At 42.4% G+C, this 25,651-nt stretch overlaps 2 protein-coding genes across 17 annotated transcripts in view; both read right to left on the bottom strand.

Annotated features, from left to right (window-relative positions):
- The window catches only part of ADD1 (adducin 1), a 54,591-nt gene extending 47,243 nt beyond the window's left edge, over positions 1-7,348 (bottom strand). For 6 of the 12 annotated variants that reach the window (XM_072333982.1, XM_072333977.1, XM_072333984.1 and 3 more), the window contains exon 1: positions 7,217-7,348. The gene's annotated coding sequence lies outside the window, so the exon portion shown is untranslated. The remainder of the gene's footprint in view (positions 1-7,216) is intronic. The other 6 variants (XM_072333985.1, XM_072333980.1, XM_072333988.1 and 3 more) reach the window with 1 other exon arrangement.
- A 3,711-nt stretch (positions 7,349-11,059) lies between these two features.
- Positions 11,060-25,651, bottom strand: part of SH3BP2 (SH3 domain binding protein 2) — a 33,384-nt gene continuing 18,792 nt past the window's right edge. For 3 of the 5 annotated variants that reach the window (XM_072335198.1, XM_072335199.1, XM_072335200.1), the window contains exons 3-14: positions 24,110-24,249; positions 23,007-23,109; positions 20,734-20,851; positions 20,093-20,163; positions 19,626-19,714; positions 17,695-17,760; positions 16,594-17,188; positions 15,711-15,819; positions 15,330-15,385; positions 14,006-14,087; positions 13,703-13,762; positions 11,061-13,219 (exon numbers count right to left, since the gene is read on the bottom strand). In XM_072335198.1, the coding sequence (XP_072191299.1) occupies positions 13,082-13,219; positions 13,703-13,762; positions 14,006-14,087; positions 15,330-15,385; positions 15,711-15,819; positions 16,594-17,188; positions 17,695-17,760; positions 19,626-19,714; positions 20,093-20,163; positions 20,734-20,851; positions 23,007-23,109; positions 24,110-24,249 (1,627 nt within the window). In that variant the 3' untranslated portion in view covers positions 11,061-13,081. Of the gene's footprint in view, positions 13,220-13,702; positions 13,763-14,005; positions 14,088-15,329; positions 15,386-15,710; positions 15,820-16,593; positions 17,189-17,694; positions 17,761-19,625; positions 19,715-20,092; positions 20,164-20,733; positions 20,852-23,006; positions 23,110-24,109; positions 24,250-25,651 lie in introns of all 5 variants that reach the window. The other 2 variants (XM_072335196.1, XM_072335197.1) reach the window with 2 other exon arrangements.

Below are 25,651 nucleotides of genomic sequence, written 5' to 3'. Positions count from 1 at the left end.
GTAAGAATGCAGCTACAAAGGTTTCTTTTTGACCCTGGGAGCTGTGTTTGTGGCCCAGAGGGCAGTCTCTCCACTTCAGTGGCACGTACTGACCCATAAAGACTCTGCCCCAGGCAACTTTTCCACCAGCCAGAATGTTACATTAATAAGGCTGCCCTCATAATTTGCAAGACTGCCTAGAGTCCAGCTTTCCTGGCTGACATTCAGATTTTAACCACGCTTCCCAACCTTCTGTTCACCACTTCTGGCTTTCACTGTGCAGCTGCCAAAATACCCTTTATTTTCCAGTTGCCAGGCAGGCCAGAGGACAATTTGAGACACTATCTTCCTCTAATTTGTGCTGCTAACAGTTCTCTGCTCCTGGCTCCAGTCCAGGTTGTTGCAGTGAGGAGAAACTGGAAGCTACTAGAAGGAGTGCAGTCCCACAGTGAGTAAGGTAGAGGTACCTTGACTGGGGTTGCACTGTCCATCTTCATTAGAGATGGAACAGCATCAGAGTGTGTCCTAGATCAACAATAAAGCCTGTGGCAGATGTAGGAGTGGAAGTCTCAGTCGCCAAACTGGTTACTCAGTGCTATAATCACAAATCCTTTCCTTCCAGGAGAGAGGGAAGAAGCTCAGTTAAGATGACCCACATAATTCAGCAGTGTCAGGATTAGTACAGGTTCTCAAGGAGATGGAAAGCAGCGTGGGAAAAGCACAGCAGCAGCCATCTGCATACAGGCAGCAGAAGCAGAGAGACCAGGAGGGTCCTCTGCCACCAAGGCAAACAAGTCCACCGCCTCTTCTTGATGTATAAAAGATATAACAACTTACCCCTAGATTAAATATTTATCTATACTAATCTGTCTTTCCACTCACACCATATATGCTACTAGATCTACAGAATGGCAATACATAGTTTAATAGAAGCTTTAAGGTTGGAAAAGAGCTCTAAGGTCATCAAGTCCAACATCAGAAAAGCACCGGAACATTTTGCACTTGATCTCCCAAAGGACATTCTTTCCCTTGGGGAAGCTCTCCAAATTTACTGCTGCCAAAATAAACCAGATTTTCACCTATACTCACATACAAGGAAAAAAAAAGATTTATTTCACAGGTGTGGTTTAGACAAACATCTAAGATCATTATTCTTCACAAAACTGAATGCTTCAGTTATAACCAGAAGTACCACAAAACACCATCTCATAAGTTCACCTTTAAGCTCAAGAAGGGATGGAAAAACATACAGATATGTTATATATATGCTATATATGCAGTAGTGCAGAAAAATTATATTAAAAAAAACTTTCTCTGGAATCAAAATAGAATTTCACGCCTTATAGTGAACCTGTTCAAATCATTTGGAAACTCAAAGTCATGGTTAAAAAATGAAGCAATTCCTTTGTTGTTTAGAATTTTACCCAAAAAATGATGAAAATCTTCTGTAACCTAAAGAAAAATGACAAAAATAAAGAAACATGATCCCCTATCAGCTGAAGTCACCCACATTTCCCTATTTATCCTCCCTCATTCCAAGTCGTCACATTCATCCAAACATCCTACATATCTGCCCTTGCTCCTCCATCCACCTGAGCACAGACCCACCTGCAACCTTCTTTCATTCCTCCAAAGATACCTGTACCCTCTGCTTCTCTCAAGTGCCTGTATACAGTGCAAACAGCAAGGAAATAAGCAGGAAGAACTAAAGATCCATGTGCAGACAGAGATCTCACTGCGACCACAGAAACATGGTGGGACAACTCACATGACTGGAACGTTGTCATGGATGGCTTTGTCCTCCTCAGGAAAGAGGCTGGCAAGGCAAGATGGTAGAGTTGCTCTTTACGTGACGGATACATGGATGAGCAAGGAACTCCTTAATAAACTGAAAGAAAGTGGTCCATTAAATGTGGGAAAAGGGCCTGTCCACTTGGGAAGAACATAAGAATGTTGTCAAGACCTGTAAGCATGCAATGAGGAAGGCTAAGGCCCTATTGCAATTCAACCTTGCAAAGGACATAAAAGATAACAAGAATGGTTTCTTTAAAGTAAAGAGAAGGATGGACCTGGGTGCCCTGGTGGACAACAGGCTGACCATGAGCCAGCAGTGCACCCTTGTGAAGGCTAATGGTATCCCGGAGTGTATTAAAAAGTGTGGGCAGCAGGTCAAGGGAGGTGATCCTCCCCCACTACTCTGCCCTGGTAAGGACACATCTGGAACGTTGTAGGCAGTGCTGGGCTCCCCAGTGCAAAAAAAGAAGGGATCTCCTAGAAGGAGTCCAGCAGAGAGTCACAAAGATGATAAAGGGACTGGAGCATCAAGGCAAGATGTGGCTCTGGGCAGCCCTGTCTAGTGGCTGGCAACACTGCCCACGGCAAGGGGGTTGAAACTAGTTGAACTTTGAGGTTCGTTTCAACTCAGGCCACTCTATGGTTCTATGATCTTCTGAATGAAGAAAGACTGAGTAACCTGGATCTGTTCAGCCTGGGGAAAAGAAGAGTAAGGGGGAATCTGATAAATGTTTATAAATACCTAAATGGAGGTGGGAGGCAAACAGATGAAGCCAGGCTCTTCTCAGCAGTGTGTAGCAATAGGACAGGGAGTAACAGCCTAGAACTTGAACATAGTTCTGTACTAACAAACAGAAGTACTTCTTCATGCTAAGGGTAACAGAGCACTGGAACAGGTTGCCCAGAGAGCTGGTGGAGTCTCTTCCTATGGAGACACTCGAGACCCAGCTGCACACCTACCTGTGTGACCCACTATAGGGGTTCCTGCTTTAGCAGGGGAGTTGGACTTGAGGCCCCTTCCAGCCCCTGTGATTCTGCGATCTGTGGGACACAAGTGTGCAACTCAGCTCATCACATTTGCAGTAGAAACTCAGTATGCCTGAAGTAACTGCTTCACTGCTTAAAGTTAGCTGAACGCAGCTATGCATTCAGAAGCTGAAGTGACAATGTGAGGAACGAAGTCCCTGTGCTTTAGAAATATTTAAGATGTGCTCATTCAAGATTAATAAGCAAAGCTGTGCTAGAAAAGATTTTCTGGAAGAAAAAAAAAACAAAACACAACCAAGCACACTGCATTAATGCACAACATCAGCGATGCCCTATTTCCCTTAATTTTACATGGAATGGATGTTTTGCATGCAAATATACTCTATGAACTTTCAGCAGTACTCCACAATGACAATTAAAGAAACCATATCATCTGTTAGCAGAGAACTAAAGTCGCTGAGTACTCTGTACCTGTCACCTTCATGGTGAGAATGCTGGGACAATCACTTTATGCACAGTACTAAGTCACCTTAAAAACACACAAACCAAAAAACCCAAACCAACCAACCAGAAAAGAACAGAAAGCAGACAACCTTCACGTGCCCAGGGTTGCCCGAACACTTGCTCGTTCCGTCTGGCAAAACTTCATTAACTAGAACAAAGCTGAAATTGTGTACCAGACCTTGTAAGATCTGAACCACAACCGAGATAAAAAGCACAGATAGCGCCACAGAAATCTGACACACAGATAGAAAAAGAAAGAAAATCTAAGGTAAACTAAGTTTCCACAACTAAGTCAAATGACAGTTTCTTACCCCAAAGTTGTTTTAAAATACTTGTTGTCTCCAATCAAAAAGAGCTTAGCTAATTTGATTTTTCCCCTTATCTTTAGCATGTGAATGGGTAAGTACCATGATTCGATATTTATCTACTCTTCTGATGAGAAAGTATCAAAGATGCCATAAAAAGCTACTGATTAACTACTCGTTTTCTACTCGTGTTTTCCATGCTGTCTTCTCAGCGACTCATGTAGGTATACGGAAGAAAATCTCTCAACTCTTAAAATATTTTATTCCCCCCTTTTTTTTTAATTAAAAGTTTCATGAGTCAAGATCAGAAAACCATACACAACACACGGTGTAAAAGATAGTAATTAAGCAAAGAAAGAAAACACAATGCATTTATCAATTACAAATTGAAAGCAACATTTGATCCATCCAAAGAGCATGGAAATGCTAAATCTCAGCTTTGAAGAGCTGTTCCTGATACCCCAGTTTTAAAAGTGACCTGAAACGTGCTCTTCCTCGTCTATTCTGATTTTTAATTAATCTTCAGGGCAACTACCGAGCTGACAGTGAAAGGTGCTTTGAAGTCTCGCCTGCGAACACATCTGGTCGGACGCTGAAAGGCGGATCCACCAGAGAACAGTAACTGCACCCAACAGAGTAGGAAGAGATCACGTCTCAAAACACAACATAGGAAGCGAGGCTGCAAGGAGGAAGCTGAGCAGGTGCTCAAACAGTTCTTGTCCTCTTTAGCCACACCTTCAACGGCACCATCTTCAGTTTCTTAGTGGTCAAAGAGCCAACCCATCAAAGCCTGCAAGCACACTGATGGCTGAACCAGCCCAACTGGCAGCAGCTGCTCCAATCCAGCTCTGCACCAAAATTCAGCTTGCCCTGAAATGCTGAGCAGATCAATTTTAAAATTCCCCAAGTTGTAGCAATAGCTGAATTGTACTCAGGGCCTGGGTCAGAACTGCTAATCCAGAGCCCTTGTGACAAATGACGTTACCTCAGCTAAAGCTGATTTGAGCAAACAGTAACTCTAGAAATGGTGTTTCCCATAGTCTTTGCTCGTCCCTCAGCCCCTACAACTTCTGTAACTACTGACCACAGCAAATGACATGCTCTGACTGATGCAAGCAGAACCAGCAGTTAAACTTGCGTGCACATCTCCTCCATCAGCTTTTAAATATGAAGCACCAATAACTCTAAGTGTCGAAAAGCCATTAAAATTAGAAACTTAGCATTATTTTTAGTTTGCCATGCAGCAAGGACACATGACACATGAGAACACCACGGCAACACTCGTTTGATGTGCTCTTTCATAAAGGCATAGAGAAGATTTTATTTTCCCCCTCCAAGCAGGAGTCAGTCATTGTACAGACGCTGGAATGACTCCATCTTCACCACTGATATTCTTATTACAAAAACTACTTGTACAGCTCCAGAAAGCACAAGAGAGGTTATTGCCTAACCTCTCTAAATGTAAAAGGTACTTGTCACATAGAAGTTGGATGCTTACTAGCAGCCAGCATGTTGAATGTGGTTCTCCTCATTTGAAGCCTCCCGTTATAACACTTTACCTCTTAACAAAAATGCCCACTTTGAAATCCAGCTTTTTTCTTCCAGGATATTTCACGGAATGCTGCTAAAGGAGATTTGTTAAATGCACTCCATGCTGGGAAGCCACCCTTCAAAAGGAGACTCAAATGGGGCAGAAGCAGCTTCGTGCCATGTCAGTCTCTCAGTGCTCCAATGGGTTTGGCCATATATTCTCACCAAATGACTTGATTCTGTAGCTCCAAAAAACCATTCAACACCAGTGGTGAATTTCAAAGAATGAGAACAGACATGAGTCATTTTCTGCTGGAGACACTGACAAAACTGTCACAGAAAAATACAGATTCAGTAAATGACCTTCTTCATTACTGCATTAGCAAACCATACTCTAAAGAACTCATTGGCACAACGTGCTGGTAAAAGTGCTTGTTTCAGATGAAGCGTGATGTGCAGATCTCCCATACCATTCGTTATTCACCAGCATCAAGAAGCAAACATTCAGGCAGCACCGCTGGGTTTGGCTGAAGAATTATATCCCACACGGAGCCTTAAAGGAAGCCAGCAGAACTACAAAACAGCTAACCATGCATTCAGATGCACAGATGTTAAAAACTTTCAGTTCCTGCAAACTCTGAGAAAACCACCAAATCTAAATTCTGATGCAAACTCCGTAAGACATTATGTTCACTTCAGCCTATTTTTGTTCGATCACAACAAATGGGCTTGCTGAATGTAAAGCCACCTGCTGCAGAACAAGGAGCCAGTCCGTTGTTGTATAATAACAGGGACAGAATAGAGCTCTAAAACTGAGACACGCAGCTCTTACATCAATCAACTGACAAAGGAAATAGAAAGCAAAATGTCTATTTCTTTATTTTTAAAATCAAATCCTTATTCTACTAGCAAGAATAATACTTGTGCCAGTGAAGAACTGCTGAGTTCCAACACGCTTGGTCACATTGCAAAGCCCCGAGATGTAAACGGACTCTAAGCTCAAAGAGGGGAGATTCAGATGGGATAGAAGGTACAAGTCTTTTACAGTGGAAGTGGTGAGGCTCTGGCACAGGCTGCCCAGAGATGTGGTTGATGCCCTGTCTGTGGAGACTTTCAAGGCTAGGCTGGATCAGACCCTGTGGAACCTGATGTAGCTGCGGTGTCCCTGCTCACTGCTGAGGAGTTGGATGAAATGGCCCTCAGAGGTCCCTTCCAGCTCCAAGGATTCTATGATTGGTGCTCAGAGATACCTGTAGCTTTCTGCGAGGCATACAGAAATATCCGGCAGTCATTGCAGCATGAGGATTCGAGAACCCACCAACAGAAGGTAGGAGTGTTCCATCAAGCTCCTTATAGATCCATGTCACCAAACAACAAAACGTTCCCCTCAAACAGTGCAGTTACTACGTAGCACTAACGATCGACAGCAACCTTCCAGAAAGCAGAGAGGAAAACAACATCGGCAGCATCTCGTACGGATACACCCAGCGCTCCTCACAGCCCGTCTCAACACAACCGTGGATATTTTTTCCAGCCTGACCGGATCTCTTCCCCTCCCCAACGGCTGGTTTCACCTAAAGCCAACGCAGACTAAGAGCCAACCTCTAGAACGCCCCAAAGACCGCAGAGTATTCACTCGCAGAAAGACGTGCGACATCAGAAAGCAGACGCACAGACGGCACCGCTTCCAGCACAGGAAACAAAACAAGCGCCCGCCGCAGAACGGGCAGGTGAGGCAGGAGGACGGCGGGGGCCGCGCTGAGGGCGACGGAGCCGGACAGAGACGGAGCCGGACAGAGCCCGGCCCGGAACGCACTTCAGAGGGCCGCGGCGGCAGCCAGGCTCCCACCCGCCGCTCCCGCCGTCCGTTTCCGAGGCATCGCCACAGCCCGCTCCGCTCCCCCCGAGCCCACACGAGCCGCCGCCGCCCGCTTTCCCTCCTGCTGCCTCTCGCGGCCCCGCGCGTCTCCCCCGCCGCTGCCAACGGCCGCGCCCCCGCCCGCCGCGGACCGTTAACGGCTGCGCCCCTCCGCAGCGCGCCCCTCGCCTTCCTCCTCCCGCCCGCCGCCCCCACAGCGCCGCCGCCGCCTCGCTCCCTCCCGCCCGGCCGCGCTCACCCGAGGGCAGATGAGAAAAGGCAGCGGGCACCGGAGCGACGGAAGGAGAAGGACGGGGCCGCTGCGGACAACCCTCCGCCGATCCCGTCGCCTCCGCCGCTGGCCCCAGCGCCGAGCTCCGCCCACCCCCCCCCTCACAGCCCCCACTGACAGGGTGCGGCTTCCCCGGGCCGCAGGCCAACAAGCGCGCCGCCCATTGGAGGGCGCGAGAGCGGCGAGCAAGCGGCTCCGCCATTGGTTGGAGGAGGCCGCGGGGCGGGAGGTGCGTGAGGGGAGGCGGCGGCGTCGTGCGGCCCTGAGCTGCGTTGGGCCGAGCGCGGCTGGGAGGTGCGGGGCGGTTCGTGTGGGGATGGATCCTGTGGAACCGGCGGGGCGCCGCAACCGAGCTGGTCTGCAGCGCGGCCAGAGACAGGCAGCAGTCGAGTAACTGGCCAGGAGCGGTGCGACAGAAAGATAGATAGCTCTTGTTCTTGTACGTGGGACAGCTCAGCCGTGCACAAAAGTATTCAGCAGAAAATATTGCTGTGCCTTAAAATGAGGGTTTTTTTCTAGCCGTGGCTATGAGAACATTAGAGCCAACAGGGAAGGTGATGCTGAGGTCAGAAGCAGTGACCAGGGAAGGGAAGATCGCTTGTTTTGTGCTGGCTTAAAGTGTTTGTGAGTACGTCTTTAAGTAAGCCGTGCCACCAGCAGTCTGGGCTGAGCAGAGGCTGAGTTTTATCGATTGCTGCTGTTCAATCTGATGGTGAAACACTCAAAAACATTAGAAAGGTGCTGTTCTTTAACCCTCTTTTTCTGCTGTATTACCCTGTGACCTGCCCAAGGTCACATTCCTGCTCTCCCCTTCCAACCTCCTTGCATAGTACTGGGGCCAAAGAATGTATCATTTCATCAAGCTACTCTGATGGAATAATTGGGGCGTAAGGGGGCAAGATCAGCTTTCTGCTGAATCAGCTGACGCAAACAGCTGCTGAATCTGATGCACGACGGTATTAATTGTGCCAATTCAGTTTTTAGCCTGAGCAGGTTCCCGAGCTGCATGAAAGTCAGCAAATGGCACAGAAGCAAAGGTGGGATCTTGTGGGTAGAAGTATAAGGGAGGCAAAAAAGAAAGCAAGAAACTGGCTTTCTCTTAATCATGTTGCAACGCTACTTATGGAGGTCTGGATTTGTTTTGCCAAAATCCTCCTCCAAGTAAAGCAGGTTCTTTTAACTGCAACATTTATGACTCCATAAGTCTAGAAGGCACACGATGCTTATGTTCAATGCAAGTTGCTTCTGTGCTAATCCCAGTGTTACTTAAAGCTGCTGAAAGTTTTAGTCGCTTTTTAACATTATGCTGTAGTAACTGAAGAAAAAGTGCCAGAGCCAGAAGTTTTGCCTTTTGAGAGCTGGGACTTCAAAGACAGAGCACGGCAAATACAGCAAAGAAAGAAAGAGAAAGAAGATACAGGGGCAAGTTCAAAGCGATGAAGAGGGCTGAGAAACATGGGGGGGAAAAAGTATTTTGTTTAAAGCTTTGTACTAATTATTACTACATACAGGAGTAAATTAACTAATCTTGGGAGAAGCTTTCAAATGTTCGAACAACACATTTTGAAGACTTGTAAATCATATTTAATTTTTAAAAAGGCAAATTCCCAGCAGCACCCCGTGGTTAAGGCGTAACTGTGAATTACTTTGAGAAATAAGTAGGTGTGAATGCTAGCACAGCATAAATGAAAGCACAGTGTAATCACTGAATCCCTAACACACAGTCTGTGAGGCTACACCTGGAACATCCTTCCTTAGCTGTCCTGTAAGAAAACCCTGTGCCTGTGGAACAGACCCTATTTCTGTCATGTACTTTTCACATCAGTGGCCTTCAATATAATTGCAAGACCCCAGCTGTGCAAAAAAAATAATCTTCAAGGTCATTATCAAAGTGCGTGTCTGCCTCCCAGTACAAGAACCAGATGGATCAAGGGTAGGGCCAAAAGGAATTTGTGTGATACTGGCAAAAAGCAAAGCACTAACCCAAAGAAGGGTCAGATGGGTCTCCACTTATTTCCCCTGTCCATTTCCAGAGATCTAGGCTTGCAAGCAATTACTACTGTCATTTCTGTACAAAACAGCTTCCTCAGCGTTACGTAGAAGTGAAATTATGTTAAAACCAATTCTTATATGACTATTACGGCCATGTATGCCATGAACCTGAGAGGCTGGATTAAATGCTTCCCAGTAACTAGCAGTTGTAAGAAATGAGGTACAGACAACCAACAGTAATGACTGTCCTGTATTTTAAGACACAGGAACAGAAGCCCCAGGTGAGCAGATTTTAGGGTTGACTATGTTACAAGACTTACTAAGCTTGCTGAGCCAAGTTTGCCCAATTTAAAGTTAACTCAAATTCTTTCTGCTCTGTAAGGGTTTCAGTAGTGTTTACTATTTATTTTTTTTCAATATGAGAGCTTAGAGTTCTCTAAGAGGCTGTAATCACAGTCATTGAGTGCTTCTCTTGCTAGAAGAAAATGTTTCAGGACATTGACTTCTTAGTAAGATGGAAACTATTACAACATCAGATACTTAGGCTAGGTGAAGTATTTCAAGTTCAGAACAACTCATACCTCACACTGTCAGGTATTTGGGTAGTGCTCAGATGTCTGAATTTTCTATTCCCGTTTATATTACTCTGTCATCATCTAGGTTAAAATACATTCTGATGACTAGTTTTGCTAAACGACGTTGCTACTTATGTAAGAAACATGAGCCAAAAGATGCTTTCACCTTCAAAGACGCGGCTCGTCAGCTCTTCACGTAAAGTTGGGCTTTAAACTGGCTCCTATCCAAAGTCACTTAAGAATGATGTCCACCCAAACGACATCTGTACACGTTTCATGTTGATGGTGCTGTTGGGTAGAGCTCTGCATGGAAACGGCTGACCAGCAGATGTCACCAAATTCAAACTAATCACCATCAAAGCTTCAGAAATCGGCATTACTTCCCATTCTCCAAAGCACGACAGAAAGTGCAGAATTTTATCCCAAACTAGTAGCAATTATTTTGATTTGAACGTCACCAAACTCACACGCTGCATATTTGGGCAGGCCAAATACTGCTCTTACCAAATACTCCCCCAAACCGTTTTAAGGTAAGGAGCTTGCAGTGGGATGTGTGTAAGATGTGTAAGAGGCATACAGGAGACTGAGCTCTGTGCCATTCTTCCCTACAAACACCAGAAACGTAACTTCATCTAACTCTTCACCACACAGCCTAGAATGGTACATAGATAGGATCGAGACCATTCAGAAGAGATCATGACTGCAGATTTCTTTGGAATCCATCTGGAAGAACTGCTCAGCATATCCCCACCCACCCCCCTCCTACTTGCCTCCAGGAGGCATCAGAGAAACCTGCTGCTGGGTTATGCCGACACTGCTGAACTGAAGGGCTGTTAGGTGCTGGGAAATGCAAAGGGCCTCTCCCTGCAAGCTGCTGAAGAAGTCCTTTGGAGACTTGGCTCTCTTGCACAGCACATTCCTGTTTTCCTGTTCCTCTGAGGTGCTTTTTATTATGGCTGCACTTGTGTTTTATGTCCATAGATAAAATGAATGCTTTAGTCCTCAATTCTCACTCAAGAACCTTTGAAGTAAATAGAAAATAGATGACTTTTACCTCCTGCCATGTTATCTGATGGTCCGGATGCCAAATTTCTAACATGGTTGCTTATACAAAAATCTGATTCAAGAGGGCTGAAACCTAATTCTTCTAATTGCCAAGTTAGAAGAGCACTACTTACCACAATTACAGGAGAAAGCATTAAAGCACATACTCAGCAAGTTCAATGAGGCGGAGCAACATAGGTGAGTTGGCATTGGAAGTTTATCCACTTCAGAAATATATACATTTGTATAAAAAAAATTAACATTAACATTTACATATTCGTAAGCCTTATACAGGTAAAGACAGTGTTATGGTTTATATGTACTGGATTACGTAAGTATTTTTACAGCTCACAAGTGTATAATTGCAAACAAAAAGAACAGAATTAATACCTGAATTTGGCCCCATAGCATATTGTAAGTATGACTGTCACGATGGTGTGAGTCAGCTATTGCTACAGAGAGAAAAATGCACTCTGTAAACAGTACATGTAAACACTGTAAGAAAACAAGAGCTTGCCCAAAATACAGGTACACACATCTAAAATCCAACACTTTTATGAGTGCTCTGTTGGCTGAGCTCTCTTTGTGGAGCGAATCACATCACACCAGTGAGCCACGGGGAGACTTATTTAAAGTCAAAGGAATTACAAATGTGACATATCTGCTATTCAGCAGAATCGGAAATTTAAGTGCTGCACATTCTTTAATTTACGCTCACAAAAAAAAGTTCATTACAGTGGGATCAGAAAGCACGTGATTGTTATTGTGCATATCAGTCTCAGGCAAAATGAAGGAATTAAGGCAAGAACTTCTGGCCCTATGGGAGGTCCTATTATTACAGCTTATTAAGAAAAATCCCTTAGGGATTAAATCCTATTTTATGATTTTCATAAAACGAAATTCTTAATGTTTTTAAAGCTGTGACCACTTAATGAGACTAAACCTGACATGCATAACCTTTGTAAAGGTAGCAGAAAAGTGGAATTTAAGGATTCAAACTGATAGAAACCAGATAGCTTCTCCTGTTTCAAGAGTTACAGCAAATGATTCTTTCTTTATTAAGCCTCACAAACGTTATTAAAGATAATAATTTGACAGTACTTCTGAATTGACCAAGTTATTGTAGCAGGTCAGTAGAACAGCTTTCTCTTTACAAAAATTCAGCAGTAGGGCAATTTCAGAACCACCAGGCCCTTGTGTTTAGAACACCCGTCCCCATGATATTATAGGGAACAAACATTACAAGCACCCTGCAAACACCTACAATTGATAGTGCTGACAGTGCATTAAAAACTAATTTTATCTTGCTTGCATTGCATTTGCTTTGATCCAAGAGAGTTCTACAAAAAGTAGACTAGAACAGGACGCTCTGCACTGGAACAGAAGAGAATGCAATTGGCTGACAGCCCGATCCTCACACAGTGACCACGACATTGTATAGAATGATTGCAACATCACAATAATTGTAGCTTTTTCTTGTGTTTTAAAAACCTTCTGGTTCGGAAATAAGGAATGGGACCCCCATTAAAACCAAATCAGCATTACCCTAGACCTCCCTGCAGTGTTCTTACGTAATTCATATGACGCCATAACCCTACCTGTTGGACAGTACCCCAGTGCTGATTACTGTGGGCACTGTAACTACACATTATGTTCATGTATCAAATGGCTTAGAAAATATGAATTTCCCAATCATCTTTACCTGTAGTAAACCAAGTTATTTGCACAAAAGACTTCATTATTTACACTGTACAAGTAATACAAGTTCAGCACCAGCCCTGACTTAAGGAGTAAAAACCTTCAAGTCAGAATATTAGTATTCCCTGTCGCAATTCTGTTTTATTTTCAGAAGTTTCCCTCTCTGTATTTGTGTATTCACAACACTTTCTTGTTCACGTGGACATGGTTCTCCTCCACATTCCAAGGAGACGAGCAATAGCAGCAGTTTGGTAAGAAGGTGCAGGTGTTGCAGATGGCCTTCACAGAACACTCTGTTCAGATCTTTCTGAGAGAAAGGCACAAAATCCACTGACCTGCGTCATAAAACTTTGCCAAGAGTTCATTAAGTGGAGGCATAGTTCACATGAGAACAAATGGTTGAAATAAACTCAGGTTCTGTGTGCAAACAACGGGAAATCCAACAGTGGCAGAAGTCCACATTTAATTCCAGGACAGCAGAGAACCCATTTTTCCTCAGTGTCAGTGAATTATGCCGGCCCTGTCACCTTGGTTTAGAGTACCCATAAGGACACCGAAGAATCAGGCTGCCATGACTAGGTAGGACATGAGTGCTGTAGTATTCAACCAAACTCCCCATGTTCAGAAACATGATGTCTGCGTCCAGGTAGAATTTACAATCCTGTGTTAGAACAGAAACATACACAGTCACTGGCAGCAATATTTCCTACTCAATGTTTAATGAGAAAAGAAAAAAAAACACCCAACGAACACTGACAACAAGAAGTAAAACACATTATCAGAACTAGGATCTTCCCATCAAGCTGCTGCTTTGCAAGCTTCTCACTTAGACAAGTAAGTCCAAATTAAACTCAAGAGCTTCATAGTCCTTCTTCTAGAACGGAACTGGGGCTGATATTTAGATTTGGACATTTGCAGCCACTTAGTCTTTCGTACAGTACAGCAATGAAAAAGCCCAGATCTGATTACTTTAATTCTCATTCTGGAACAAATACCTGTAAAGCAGCTTACATTTACTTTTAGGGCTGGGATAAGTTTGACTTGTTAATTGTGATACATACGCATATACTTGCACATTATACGTACACAATATCATACAGATATAAACATACACAGAAGCTTCGTATACAGAAGAGCCACTCACCTTTTCAAAAATTCTGTAGTTTCTCACTTTTTCTGCAGATTGATCCCATACAACCAATACCTTAACAATGAAAAGCACAACAAAAATCAGTTTACTCTGATAAGCTCAAAGTCAATGTATAATTAAGAAATTATTTACAACCAACTGAGTGGCCTATTAAAAAAAATTCACTGAAGTTATAATAGCAATTGTTTCAGTACTTAACAACAGGCAAGAAAATCTAAGTTCTTTCAACATGTAAAAATACAGCATCTCTAAATCCAGAAGGTTTTTGTAGGGGTAGATTCTGCAATTGCAAGTTACCTTTCCAGCCTTAGTAGATGAGTTCCTAATGCAGTATAATCCATTCTGTGGCTGTCCCTTTGGGCTGGTAGCTTTAAATATCCTAAAACAAAAGCAGTGCAATATTTACATATGCTACTTATCTGATCCAGAAAACATTAACATGTAGTTTCTTGTAATCACAGCATTATAGGAGCAGGAAGGGACCTCTGGAGATCATCTAGTCCAGTCACCCCCACCTTACTAAAGTAGGTTCACTAAAGTAGGTTGCACAGGAAATTGTCCAGGTGGGTTCTGAGTACCTCCACAGAAGATGACTCCATAACTTCTCTGGGCAGCCTGTTCCAATGCTCTGTCACCCTCACAGTAAATAAGTTCTTTCTCATGTTCAGACAAAACTTTCTGTGTTCCAGTTTGTGCCCGTTGTCCCTTATTCTGTCATGGGGCACCACTGGAAAGAGCCTGGCCCCACCCACTTCTGCCCCTTACTTATAATCATTGCTAATTGTAGAATCATAGAATCACTGAGGTTAGAAAAGATCTCTAAGACCATCCAAGTCCAACCATCAACCAGTCACCGCCATGCCCTCTAAGCCACATCCAGCCTTTCCTTGAAAGCCCCCATGGATGATTCACTGGGTGATTCCACTGCTTCCCTGGGCAGCCTGTTCCAATGCACTACCGCTCTTTCTGAGAACAAACTTTCCCTAATGTCCAAATTGAATCTCCCCAGACACAGGTATCTCGGCTTTTCCTTATAAGGGAGAAGGTTCTGGGTCCCTTACAATCTCTGAAGCCTTCAATGGACTCTCTAGAAGTTCCCTTCTTCAACTGGGGAGCCTAGAACTGGACACAGCACTCTAGATGTGGACTCAGCAGGGCAGAGTAGGAGCAGACAATCACCCCCCTCGACTTGCTGGCCACACTTTTCTTAATGCACCCCAGGATAACATCACCCTTTTTGGCCACAAGGGCACACTGCTGCCAATTCTTATTACAAATCTGTTTCAGTTGTAATAATTTATATTACATCATATTGGACAGAATTTTATTGTTCTAGCATATCAATAAGCGATGCGTCACAGAAGATCTGGCTTTCTATCCCCTTAGCATCCTGGCAGAACAATCATTTCCAGAGGGGGCAGAATCATTTTATAAGTACTATGTTTTCTCAACTGATACACAAGCACTGAATTATCTCTGCTGGAAAGCAATTTCCACCTTCAAGTGATTCAAATATATCCCCGTGTTTTTAAACACAAATTATGTATCTCAAAATGATTTTTAAACTACTGTTCAACACAGATGCTTATAGGATTTTAAGCAACTTGAAAGCCGCATTTACCTTTCAACTTCTAAGGATTCAGAGGTATTAAGAAATATTGAAGTAGGCAACTCAACCTGTAGGAAAACACAAAGAAATTAAGTGACCATGAAGGACAATGAAAACACAAAATACTAACATGGTATCCAAACAAGCTACAGCTGAATATCTGAATTTGTTAATAGTGTTTTAATCTGAACTTTACATTTCTTCCTCCTGTATCCCAATGACTACAATCCAGAATTAATAAAGGCATTCCTTAAATCTACACATCACAAAGCACTGCATTTTCAGAAGGTTCTTTCCCCCCTCCCTTTCTACCCCCCGAAACATGTCCCAGAGCTCTTCCATAGAGAAAGCAAGAAAAATATTTAAAAAAATAGATCATCTGCTTGTTCTTACTTTTTCATAGTCATCATCAGAATCATCATTCACTTGATTTGGCTTGGAGGGCAGTGCTGGTTTTTCAAATGAGAAGCTTCTAAAACTCTGCCCATCTGGTGGTGATCTCCTGGCAGAAACAGAACAAAAACTGAAGGACATCCCCACTGAAAACAGAACAAATATACCAAGCACTGAAAAGGTAATAAAACTGGAACAGAAGGACTTATCAGCTCAAGAATCACAGAACAATGTAGCTTGAAAGGGACGCCTGTAGATGATTTAGCCCAAGCTCCTGCACACAGCAGGTCCAAACAGCCCAGGCAGCTGTGTCTGGTTGAGTATCCCCAAGGATGGAGATTCCACAGCCTCTCTGAGTTGACCATCCACAAGGTGAAATTATAACTTACCTAACTGTAATTTCCAAGGTCACAACTTCTGTCTGTTGCCTCTTGCCCTATCACTGCAGATCTGTTCTGTAATCTCCTCACTTTGCCACTGAGTAGCTGTAGACAGCAGTAACACCTTTAACTACCCTTCCTATTACCTTTCCTATTCCATTTTCTATTAGCCTTCCTAAAGGTTGAACTAACCCAAATCTCTCAGCTTCTCCTCATGTATCATGTGCCCAAACATCTTTGTGGATGGACTCACTTCCATGAATCAATCTCTCTCTCTTCCTTGTACCGCATCTAAAGAGTTTTTCATTCCTTCTCTAAAGCTGCACAATCCAGCAGACAAAAACATTTCCAGCTGCCTAAACAGCACCGCTAGTTGCACATCCCTTACTAAAGCTGATCTTAACTATTTCCTGTCTCCATAGAGGTCTAAAGTCATTTTTTGAGGTTCACTGACTTCCTGACATAAAGGTTTATTTGATACTGGGATGTACTTTCACACTTACTGTAACTGGGGACATGGAGGCTTCTCTGGTCTAGGTTTAAGTACAGGATGCTGGTGGCCAGGCACGGGTGGCTTTGGAAGCACTGGTGGCACAAACAGTCCCGGTTTGCCATGTTCTCTTGGCACTTTGGTTTCTACTGTTTTTTCAGTTATCTGGGACAACTTGGGTTTATTGCTCGGCAGTGGAGGAGGAGTTCGCGGTGAAAGGTTTAAGGATTTTAGCTTCTCGCATCCTTCTGGAGTAGTGAGAACGTGAGATAGAGGGAGAGGTTCCGGAGGCAGTGAGGAAGGTTCTTTGACACAAAAAGGCTTCTTGAAAAGAGGTAACGGAGGTATAGGAGGTGGCTGTTCGCTTGGTCTTCGGCTGGAAGACTGAATCTTTAGGTTAGGTTCAGCTCGGCACGGTAACTGGGGCTCTCTCACACTGAAGAAATCCTCTGACTTGATCTCAGGTAAGCTCCTTTTAGGAGGTGGTGGTGGTGGTGCTGACCCAGAAGTTTTTCCACTAAAGGAATGTGACCTTGACTCTGAGTAGGCAGCTTTTCTGACATGAGGGACCGGTGGCGGTGGGTAGGCTGGGGGCAGGACCATGATATCTGCACAAAGAAAATACCCAACAATATGGCACTGCAGAGAAACGAAACGTGTCAGAAAACTAAACTTCTGTGATTTAAGATAGACTTATTAGCATCTGGTCCGAGAGTTCCTGAACTGCTGGGTAAACATTCAGCTTTCAGCACAACACATACTGACCTCCTGCAATTTTTTTAATCCAGCATGGGATATGTCTGCTTAGCTAAGAGTTTTTCCCTTGTTGGAAATAAAGGGAAAAAGACTACTGAAAAAGCATTACCCGCTCCTCCAGACTGGTGACCACATGCAGGTCCTTCAGGGCAGCAGGCTTGCCAGAAACTGTTACTGCTGTTACTAGGCTCTTTTTACCCTAAAAGCCTCTCAAGATTTGATACCTGTGGCTCTTGTTGGTTATTTTGCCGCCTGAAGTGCTTTAGGTATGACTAAGGAGAAACAGTGATCTGGCATCCTACACAAACATGATCTTCATTGCCAGCATTTTCTGGAGAGAATAGAGGCGATCACATACCATCTTTCACTATGTCAGAAGTATCTGGTTGCAAGTAGGACTCATCATCTTCCTCCTGGTCATAATCTGCAAGTAAAAATCCACGTGTCAGTCTCAGACAACCACCTCTCTGCTATTTACAGCATGTGTTTTCTTACATTTTGACATCAATCAAGAAAGCCATTGCTTACGACAGCGAATGAAGAACACAGCATGCTTTTTTGTCTCCATCTTTGAAATTCAAATGCACTTTCTGGTGTGACACTTTGTAGTGGCATTGCCATCCTCAGAAAAATTCAGATTGGTTACAGAGGCACAGCTACAGTCTGATAGACTTGCTGAACAAGTTGGGAAAATAAAAACTCAACAACCCAAAAGCAACCCTGCCACAGAAACATAGTTCTATGACTTTGCAGTTTGGGTGCCTAAGAAAGGCCCATCATCTTCAAAACATTATGAATTATTTTGCCTTGCTCTGGTAACAAAATACACCACAACAAATGACTTCAGTGTTGTCTCTAAGTCAAAATAATCAAGGCATGAAAAGCATGCTGCCTCTGGGCAGTCATTTTTCATCAGTGACTATGATATGAGCCTTAAGGACAATATGTAGTATTTCCTTAGAGAAAGAGCTTCAGTGGGGGCTGGGGAAAATACTAAGGTTAAGCTGATAAAAATCAGTTAACTGTTATAATAATTATCCTTATTTAGGCTCCCAGGCCTCTCCAAACGTAATTCATATTGTATACAACCATTCTCTCCCATAAACACCGATGTTCTAAACTGCAACCCTATACAAAATGCTGATGAGTGTTTTCCTCTGCTTTGCAACAATTCAAACGGATTTCCTACAAACTCCCTTATTTTATCTTTTGTCCTAGTCAGGAAAAACAGTCAGGAATTTCCCGTCAGGAAATCAGAGCTCTGGCTCCAATCAACCCTACCCTGAGAAACCTGAAAGGGCAGAAAATGCCTACTAAAGGAACTCTGCTGGATCACAAAGCAAGTCTTCTCGTGTTGGACTGTATTGTGTTTCTTGACTAAGAAGTCAGCTGCTGAAATGTGCTGTGGAATCTCAATCTGATGGGATTTCCTGTAAAATCCCCATTTCTATCTAAAAAATAAACACAGCCAGAATTGTTACAGCAAGTTATCAAACTGAATTAAAATAAGAAGAATGCTAAGAATGAGACTCCTCGAGCCTTACTTTAAAAAGTTACTCAGTTTGGAAGTCACTGAAGAATGTTATCTAATGCATCCCACTAAGGCCATTCATTTGTCTAAAGCAAGATCTTCCTGAACTGGGAGGAGTTCTAGTTTGTACTAAGCAGACTACAGCACAGATGCAACAACACCCCAGAATGAATTACTGCTAGCCCTTGGGACGGATGAATTGTTTTTGCAGTCTAGATAAGAGGCAATTACCTCCACAGTTCCACCATGTTGTCAGAATACACTTTCAGGTGGCACGTCCCTGCAGCACCCTTCTCTCCCCAGGGCATGGATCTTTGGGTCGCTTTGCTCTCTTGTCACAGAAACCAGACTGAACCATAACAGTGTCCTGCCAGACTACGTCCGATGGACACACTCAAATATTTCATCTTCCTGCTACATCTACAGACTTCCCAACATGCATTCTTAATAAAAGTATAAGATAAAAATTTAAGGCTGCATTATTAGGGGTGATATTAAGATTGTATTGTCAGACACCTCCTGGCCAAGCCTGAATTTCTTTAGTTACCACTTATTTTTTAGTAATAGCTTTACAACACAGACTGTTTCTGACTTCAAATTACAACAATTCTATGCACCTCATAAAAATAACCATTTTTAGTTCTTAGTTGCAACCTAGATCAGACAGTCTGCTCAAGCTACTGGAATAGTTCCTGCAGAATCCAGAAGGAAAACAAGATTAAAAATAAAAGCATTTATCAATGTCCAAAAATTGTCACCTTCGTTATCTGCTGAATGATGAGAATACTTGATATCAATGGGACGTTCTACTGAGCCATAGAAACTGTCTGCATCAGAACCAGAGTCACTGCAAAAGAAAAGCGAGTCCCATTTGCATCGCTGTGTTAGAGGGCTTGGACAAATAAAGACATCTGTTAGCAAGACTGCAGCACTGGAAAGTAATGCTGGAAAAGCAGAAGCAATCTATTCCTCCATCAATAGCTAAAACGGTTGCTGCTATTGTTAACATTTTTCTTTGTTTTACACAAAACTGACAATTTAATTTCTCTTAGTAAAATGATTTAATTGCCCTGCTATCTTTTAGGTGGGCCCTTCATTCTTGGAGCCTAGTGCAGCTGTTATTACTTAGCAGGAAATAACTCGTAGGTGCAAAGAGCCAAGAACAACATTATTGAGAGCTAAAGAGAAGAGGGGGAAAAGGCAAATGGAGATTAAAGTTTCATACCTGAATTCTGTTACTGTTTCTTTCTTATCATGGTAGTGATCGATTTCCCTCCTCAGGGACAGCATCCAATTCTAAACAAACAGACCCACAACATTCAACACATTAGTCTTTACATCGTCACACAGAGATGCAAAGTATCTTTCTCCTGTGAGACCAGAGCAACTGTGTAAGCGACATAACATTTATCCACACCTTTATATAAATCTTGAAAGGATTTGCGAGTCAAAATGTTTTGACTATCGAAAATCCTACAATGTATTAAAATATTCAGCTTTTGATAAGTGAATTTCCAGTTGTTACTCCTAAAGCCAGGTACCTGCTCATAGACTGTGTAGGGTAGGAGATTTCACCGAACAAGTTTTCATACTTAATCAGAAGTTCACCATACAAATATTAATTCCCTGGCTAAAAACCAAGAATACGAAGACAACTTTAAGTGTAAATGATGCCACTTTTAGCCATTCCCTACACTACAACAAATTACTAATTGTTAAAACTTCAGGCGTTGTTTTCAGAGGAGTCCAAAGAACAAGATGTACAGACTTTGGTTACAGCTGCGTGCCCAGCTCACGTAGATTTTGGGGAAGCCCAAGATCCACTTTCTTCATTTGTAATACGGTTTCCCTCGAAGTAGAAAATACCTTTCTTTCATCTTCAGAAGAAGCAGAAAAAAACCACGTCCTGTGCTTCTTGCTAATGTGAACTAACTTGAAAGGAAACACGTTGCTTGATGTCGTCTCTTCAGCTGCCCGCATAACCCTGGGAAGCAAAAGAACCAATATACAGAAATCCCTTAATCTGTGAAGTTAATTCTGCTGTACAAGTCACAGCTCGGAAAGCAGTTTTACCAGCCTGCTCTACCTTGATGAAAATAATCCCCAAGATCAGCAACAACACCTCATCAAAACACTAACACGGGCAATTGTAGCTCTTCTTCATTGAAGCAAAGCAAGAGTGCTGACAGGACAAAAGGCACTCCTTCATCCACCAGAAGTTGATGACGTTTTGACCTCTTCGATGAACAGCTTCAATACACTTCTTAATACGCTTTGTTTGTTTGTTTTTAAAGTTAAATTCAACCTCTTTCACAAACCAAATTAGAAAAGTTTCCTGCCTTTTATTTCTTCTCCACATGGGATTCTAAAATGAGAAAATACTGCTCTGTCCTCACAGAGACACAAAGGAACCCCATTCAGAAATGCATGCAGTAAGGTTTTAAAAGAATGTACATGTATTTAAAAGAGTAAAGGAGACTACAATCATAAGACTGTAAGTACATAACTAACATCAATAGGATCTACTCAGCACAGCCTATAGAGAAATATGAATGAAGGTTTTGGGGGCTCTCTTTCTTGTTGTACCCATACTTTTCACCCTGCTAATTCCTTCACAGAACACAGTATTTCTGTACATTCTGTTTAGGGAAGGTGGCTTGTAAGCCTACAAATAAGGTTTCAGTGACGTTAGTCCTTTGCTTAGCACCAAATCAAAATGAACATAACTTTGGGAAGAACAAAAATAACAATAATAAAAGAAATGAACCAACACCTCGCAGTTGGCACTAAGAACAATGCAGAGTGCAAAGCTTTTCCAGAAGCAGATGGTATCTTTTACAAACTCCAACTCTAATTTTAAACTGTAAGTTATAGTGGTTTGGTTCTTTTAATCTGGCCTGAAACAAAGCTGCAAAAGGAACAGTAAGTTACTTCATCTGCTAATTTAAGACCAATAGAGATGTTACTATGGAAAATAACCATCGTATGTCTGGGAGGGATGGCAATGATTCGCACATTCTGAGCCACCAGAAGATTCAGCACTGTCTCATGTACCGTCCACTCCTGAAATATAAAGGCTATTGAATGAAATCCGAAAGACGGAAGTCCAGGGGAGCCTTAGAGTAACTTGCTTTCATGTTCTCTTATGAAACTGCCCAGTCTAACAAGTGAAAAATTCTTTCACTTGAAGCTTTTCTTCAGCAATTCTTCTGTCTGTGCATTAACTATGAGCTGGTCTCAGTTCTACAACCAAGGTGGTTGCAGTTATGTAAAAAGCAATGAGTTCCTATGAATTACAAAATCCATAGCATTTTTCATAATATCATGATTACAGAAGCTGGTATCACAGCCGTGTTATAGCAGCATTCCCAGCAAATACCCTGCTGTGGCAGTCAGTTAAAAAGCCTTCCCACCACAATGAAAGAGACTTCCTTATCCTAAAGGTCTGAGAGCATTAAGCAGTGCAGGAACAACAAGCACATTTATGAACACAATAAAACTGCAGCAGTCAGGACCAACAACGGTTTGTTTCTCTACATTCTGTATCTTCCTTGTCTTTTCTTAGCATCATATGCAACAGCAATTTCCTGAGGTTAATACTGAGTGCAGTCGGCAGGCCCAGTACATGCGCACTCAGTGAGATTCTGATTGACTTGAAAGCCATTTATTTTTGTCTTCAACTTAAAAAGCAAATGTTAAAATTCATAATGCCTAGTGGAAAGAGTCAGGTATTTTGCACACGCACAGTCTCATTTTATTACTCCTATAACTGATTCAATTGTGACGCCAATGAGTGTTGCTGAATCAGGAACTTTAGATATTCTGCTTCGATTCCAGATAATTTGTTCAGAGGAATCCATATCTGTGTGTGCAAAGTCCACATTAAATAAGGAACAAGCACAAACACACTGCAGGGTAAACCCTCAGCAATTTTAGAAGCTTTACTAGAGAATTACAAACAATGAAGGGTATATGCTTGCACAGCTCATACACTCAATTTGAAAGGAATTTGTCTCTCAGAATGTGAGACCAGTGCTTGACCAAAACAACAAACATTGCTGAATTAACTACTCAAAATGAAAGGCAGCTCCTACCCCCATTAGGTACAAGGGCTTAAGGCGTTAAGTTTTGGCACTCACCTGTTGTAACCGTTCAAAGAAAACACACCCTGTGGAGATGCAGATGTGCTGGTCTTGAAGTAGTAAATGCATCCCTCGTGGATAATGACAAATCTCAGTGGCCCTGGTAAAGAAAAAAAGCGAGTAAGATACAAATCCAAAGGCAGCATGTTCCTCAGTTCTAGAACAATAGCTGTACCCAAGTTAGGATGTCAAGTGGATTTCATTAATCCTTACAGAAGGGCACAAAGCAGTGGAGTGGCAGCTGGCTGCTGACCAGTCACATGAAGCTCTTCAGAAGAAACCCCAGACTGCAAACCTGACCTCCACCTGTGCTCTTTCTCTGGAGGAACAAGCTAACATAAAGAGTGCAGCCTGAAACTAGGAAAGAGGGATACAAACAAGGGCTACAAATAGCTATTTAGATCAACATATTGTGATTTGGGGTGAACATATCTCCTCCTTTCTTCTTAAGGGTGGCAGAATGTACATGCATAAAGCTGGTAATAAAGTGCTTCTTTCTTTCAAGGCTAAGTGCCAACTCTCCTTTCGCCTTTATCAAAGACAGTAATCTTTGCCCTTAGTTGTATAAACACAGCTTAGTTGAAAACAGGCATAGGAAATGACTAGAATACAAATTAAACTCCAAGTCTCACATTTTGTCCTATTAACCGGATTCTGATTCCAGAAGTAACTACTATTACTAAGCACAGTCTAATCTTAGCAGTGAGAAAATTTCCATCTCACAAGAGCAGCAGGAGATGGGGATATTTTTCCAGTAAAAAATAACCAACTGCAGGAAAAGCTGAGCACTACTTTATTTTATAAAAGAATATCTGAAACTGATACTTGTCCCGTCTATTTCTGCCTTAAAGTCTTATCCCTTAAGGCCTTAAGAGATTTATCTAAATACAAGAAGATCAATCATAACACTTATCATCTAAGACTTACGGTTTCAAAGCAATTAAAGCGAATTCTTTCGACATGAGTCTTTAATACATACATTCCTCCAAAACTGTATAGCAGTGCAGAAGAAGTAAGAGGAAAACTGGCTTGATTAGAGAGCCCACTAACACAAACGTGTGTATGGCTCTAAAGGCAAAAATTCAAACCACTGAACTTACACTTCAAGATCTGCAGCTGAGTGCCTCCCTTTTTATGAAGATAGCCCGATTTGGTCACTCCTCCAGGCATCGTCAAAAGGTTTTGTGCTCCAATTGCCTTCATTGGGACTGGCCAGACTTGTTCCTCTGAGGCCATCTTCCTGCAATGTAGAACAATTAATGAAGAGCAGTTTCAAAGTTCGATTTTACTTCAGGAAATGAGGACTGAGAAACAAAGCTTGTTTCCTTAACCAAGTTTTCCAAACAACTAACACGGTTCAGCAGTCAAGTATGCAGGACAGACGCATGCTCATAGGTTCCAGGAAGTTTGAGAGGTATAAAAAACACAGCACAAAAAGTCCCGATTTATTTTTATACAGTTCTCAAATGTGACTGACAGCAGTCAAAGAAATTGAAGAGTGCTTAATAAATGTTATTTTGCTGTTTATATCTTAAACCTGCCTCAGATGATAACACCGAGACTAGAAAGAAAATCAGTTTATTTTCTAAAGCTCCATATCACACATGGGCACTGAGTGTAGTTTTCTGTACAGCGAGGGAACCAATGGTCAGGTTTTAGTAACCATATGCAGTGATTAATAATATGCTTCTCACATTTGTATGTTTTATTCTAGCTACTAGCATCAGTGTGTAATCTTATACTGAATGCCATACATGACAATGCAAACCAAATCCATCTCAGATTGCTGCAGGATGCCTTCCACTCACACATCGTTATTAATGCCATGTTCCACCAAGTGCCTTTGCAGTCCCCACTGTTTCTGCCACCACCTTACACAGGTTACCAGGAGAATTATCCTTTTAAGGATAAACTGTTTAGAAAGGCTCTCATAGCAGAAACTGCATGCGCTATGGCTGCCTAGCTCTCTTCCAGTACCTTCCTACTCACCAAAATCTGTTACTTTTGCTGCTCTAACCCACTCCTGCTCTTATCACATAATTGAGATTTTTCCAAGCTGAGCTGGGCTTTCCTCCTCCTCCTCCCCTCAATGAAATTTCTAGCGATAGCAGTGAACTAACAGGTCCAAGAAATGGACCTATAGTATCTAAGAACTTCAGAATTACTAAAATAGTAAAAAGTATTAAGTCTAAAATCAAAGCAGAAAATGAAAAGGAATCCTTCAAATAATTTCTCCATATCTTGCAGAAGAGTCAGAGGGTAACAGGGCATTAATCAGCAGGCTGCTAACGCCAAGATACACTGCAGGACTAAGAGTCATTTCCTTGAAACGAGGAGCACAAAGGCAAGTCTTGGGCAAATTTCTTTACTTAAGAGCTAGTACATCAACATTCAAACATTTGAAACTAATTTACCACTAAATGATTTCAGTCTGTTTCTAATTATATTCAGAAAAAGAGATAAAGCAAAAGTTGCAACTTTTTATTCAGCCAGATACACCCTGATCTCAGGTTCCTTCATCTGACTCTAGTGTTAGCCTCAATGCCATCCAACGGTTTGAAGATCATTGCGGGTTTGTTTTTAAATAGCAAAGAGCAAAAGAAAGGATTTCAGCACTTCCCCTCTGGAATTAAGTAATAATC

This window comes from Excalfactoria chinensis, chromosome 4, assembly GCF_039878825.1.
Source record: "Excalfactoria chinensis isolate bCotChi1 chromosome 4, bCotChi1.hap2, whole genome shotgun sequence".
Lineage (NCBI taxonomy): Eukaryota > Metazoa > Chordata > Aves > Galliformes > Phasianidae > Excalfactoria > Excalfactoria chinensis.
The sequence above is the reverse complement of the archived record's forward strand: the minus strand, read 5'-3'. Positions and strand labels throughout refer to the sequence as shown.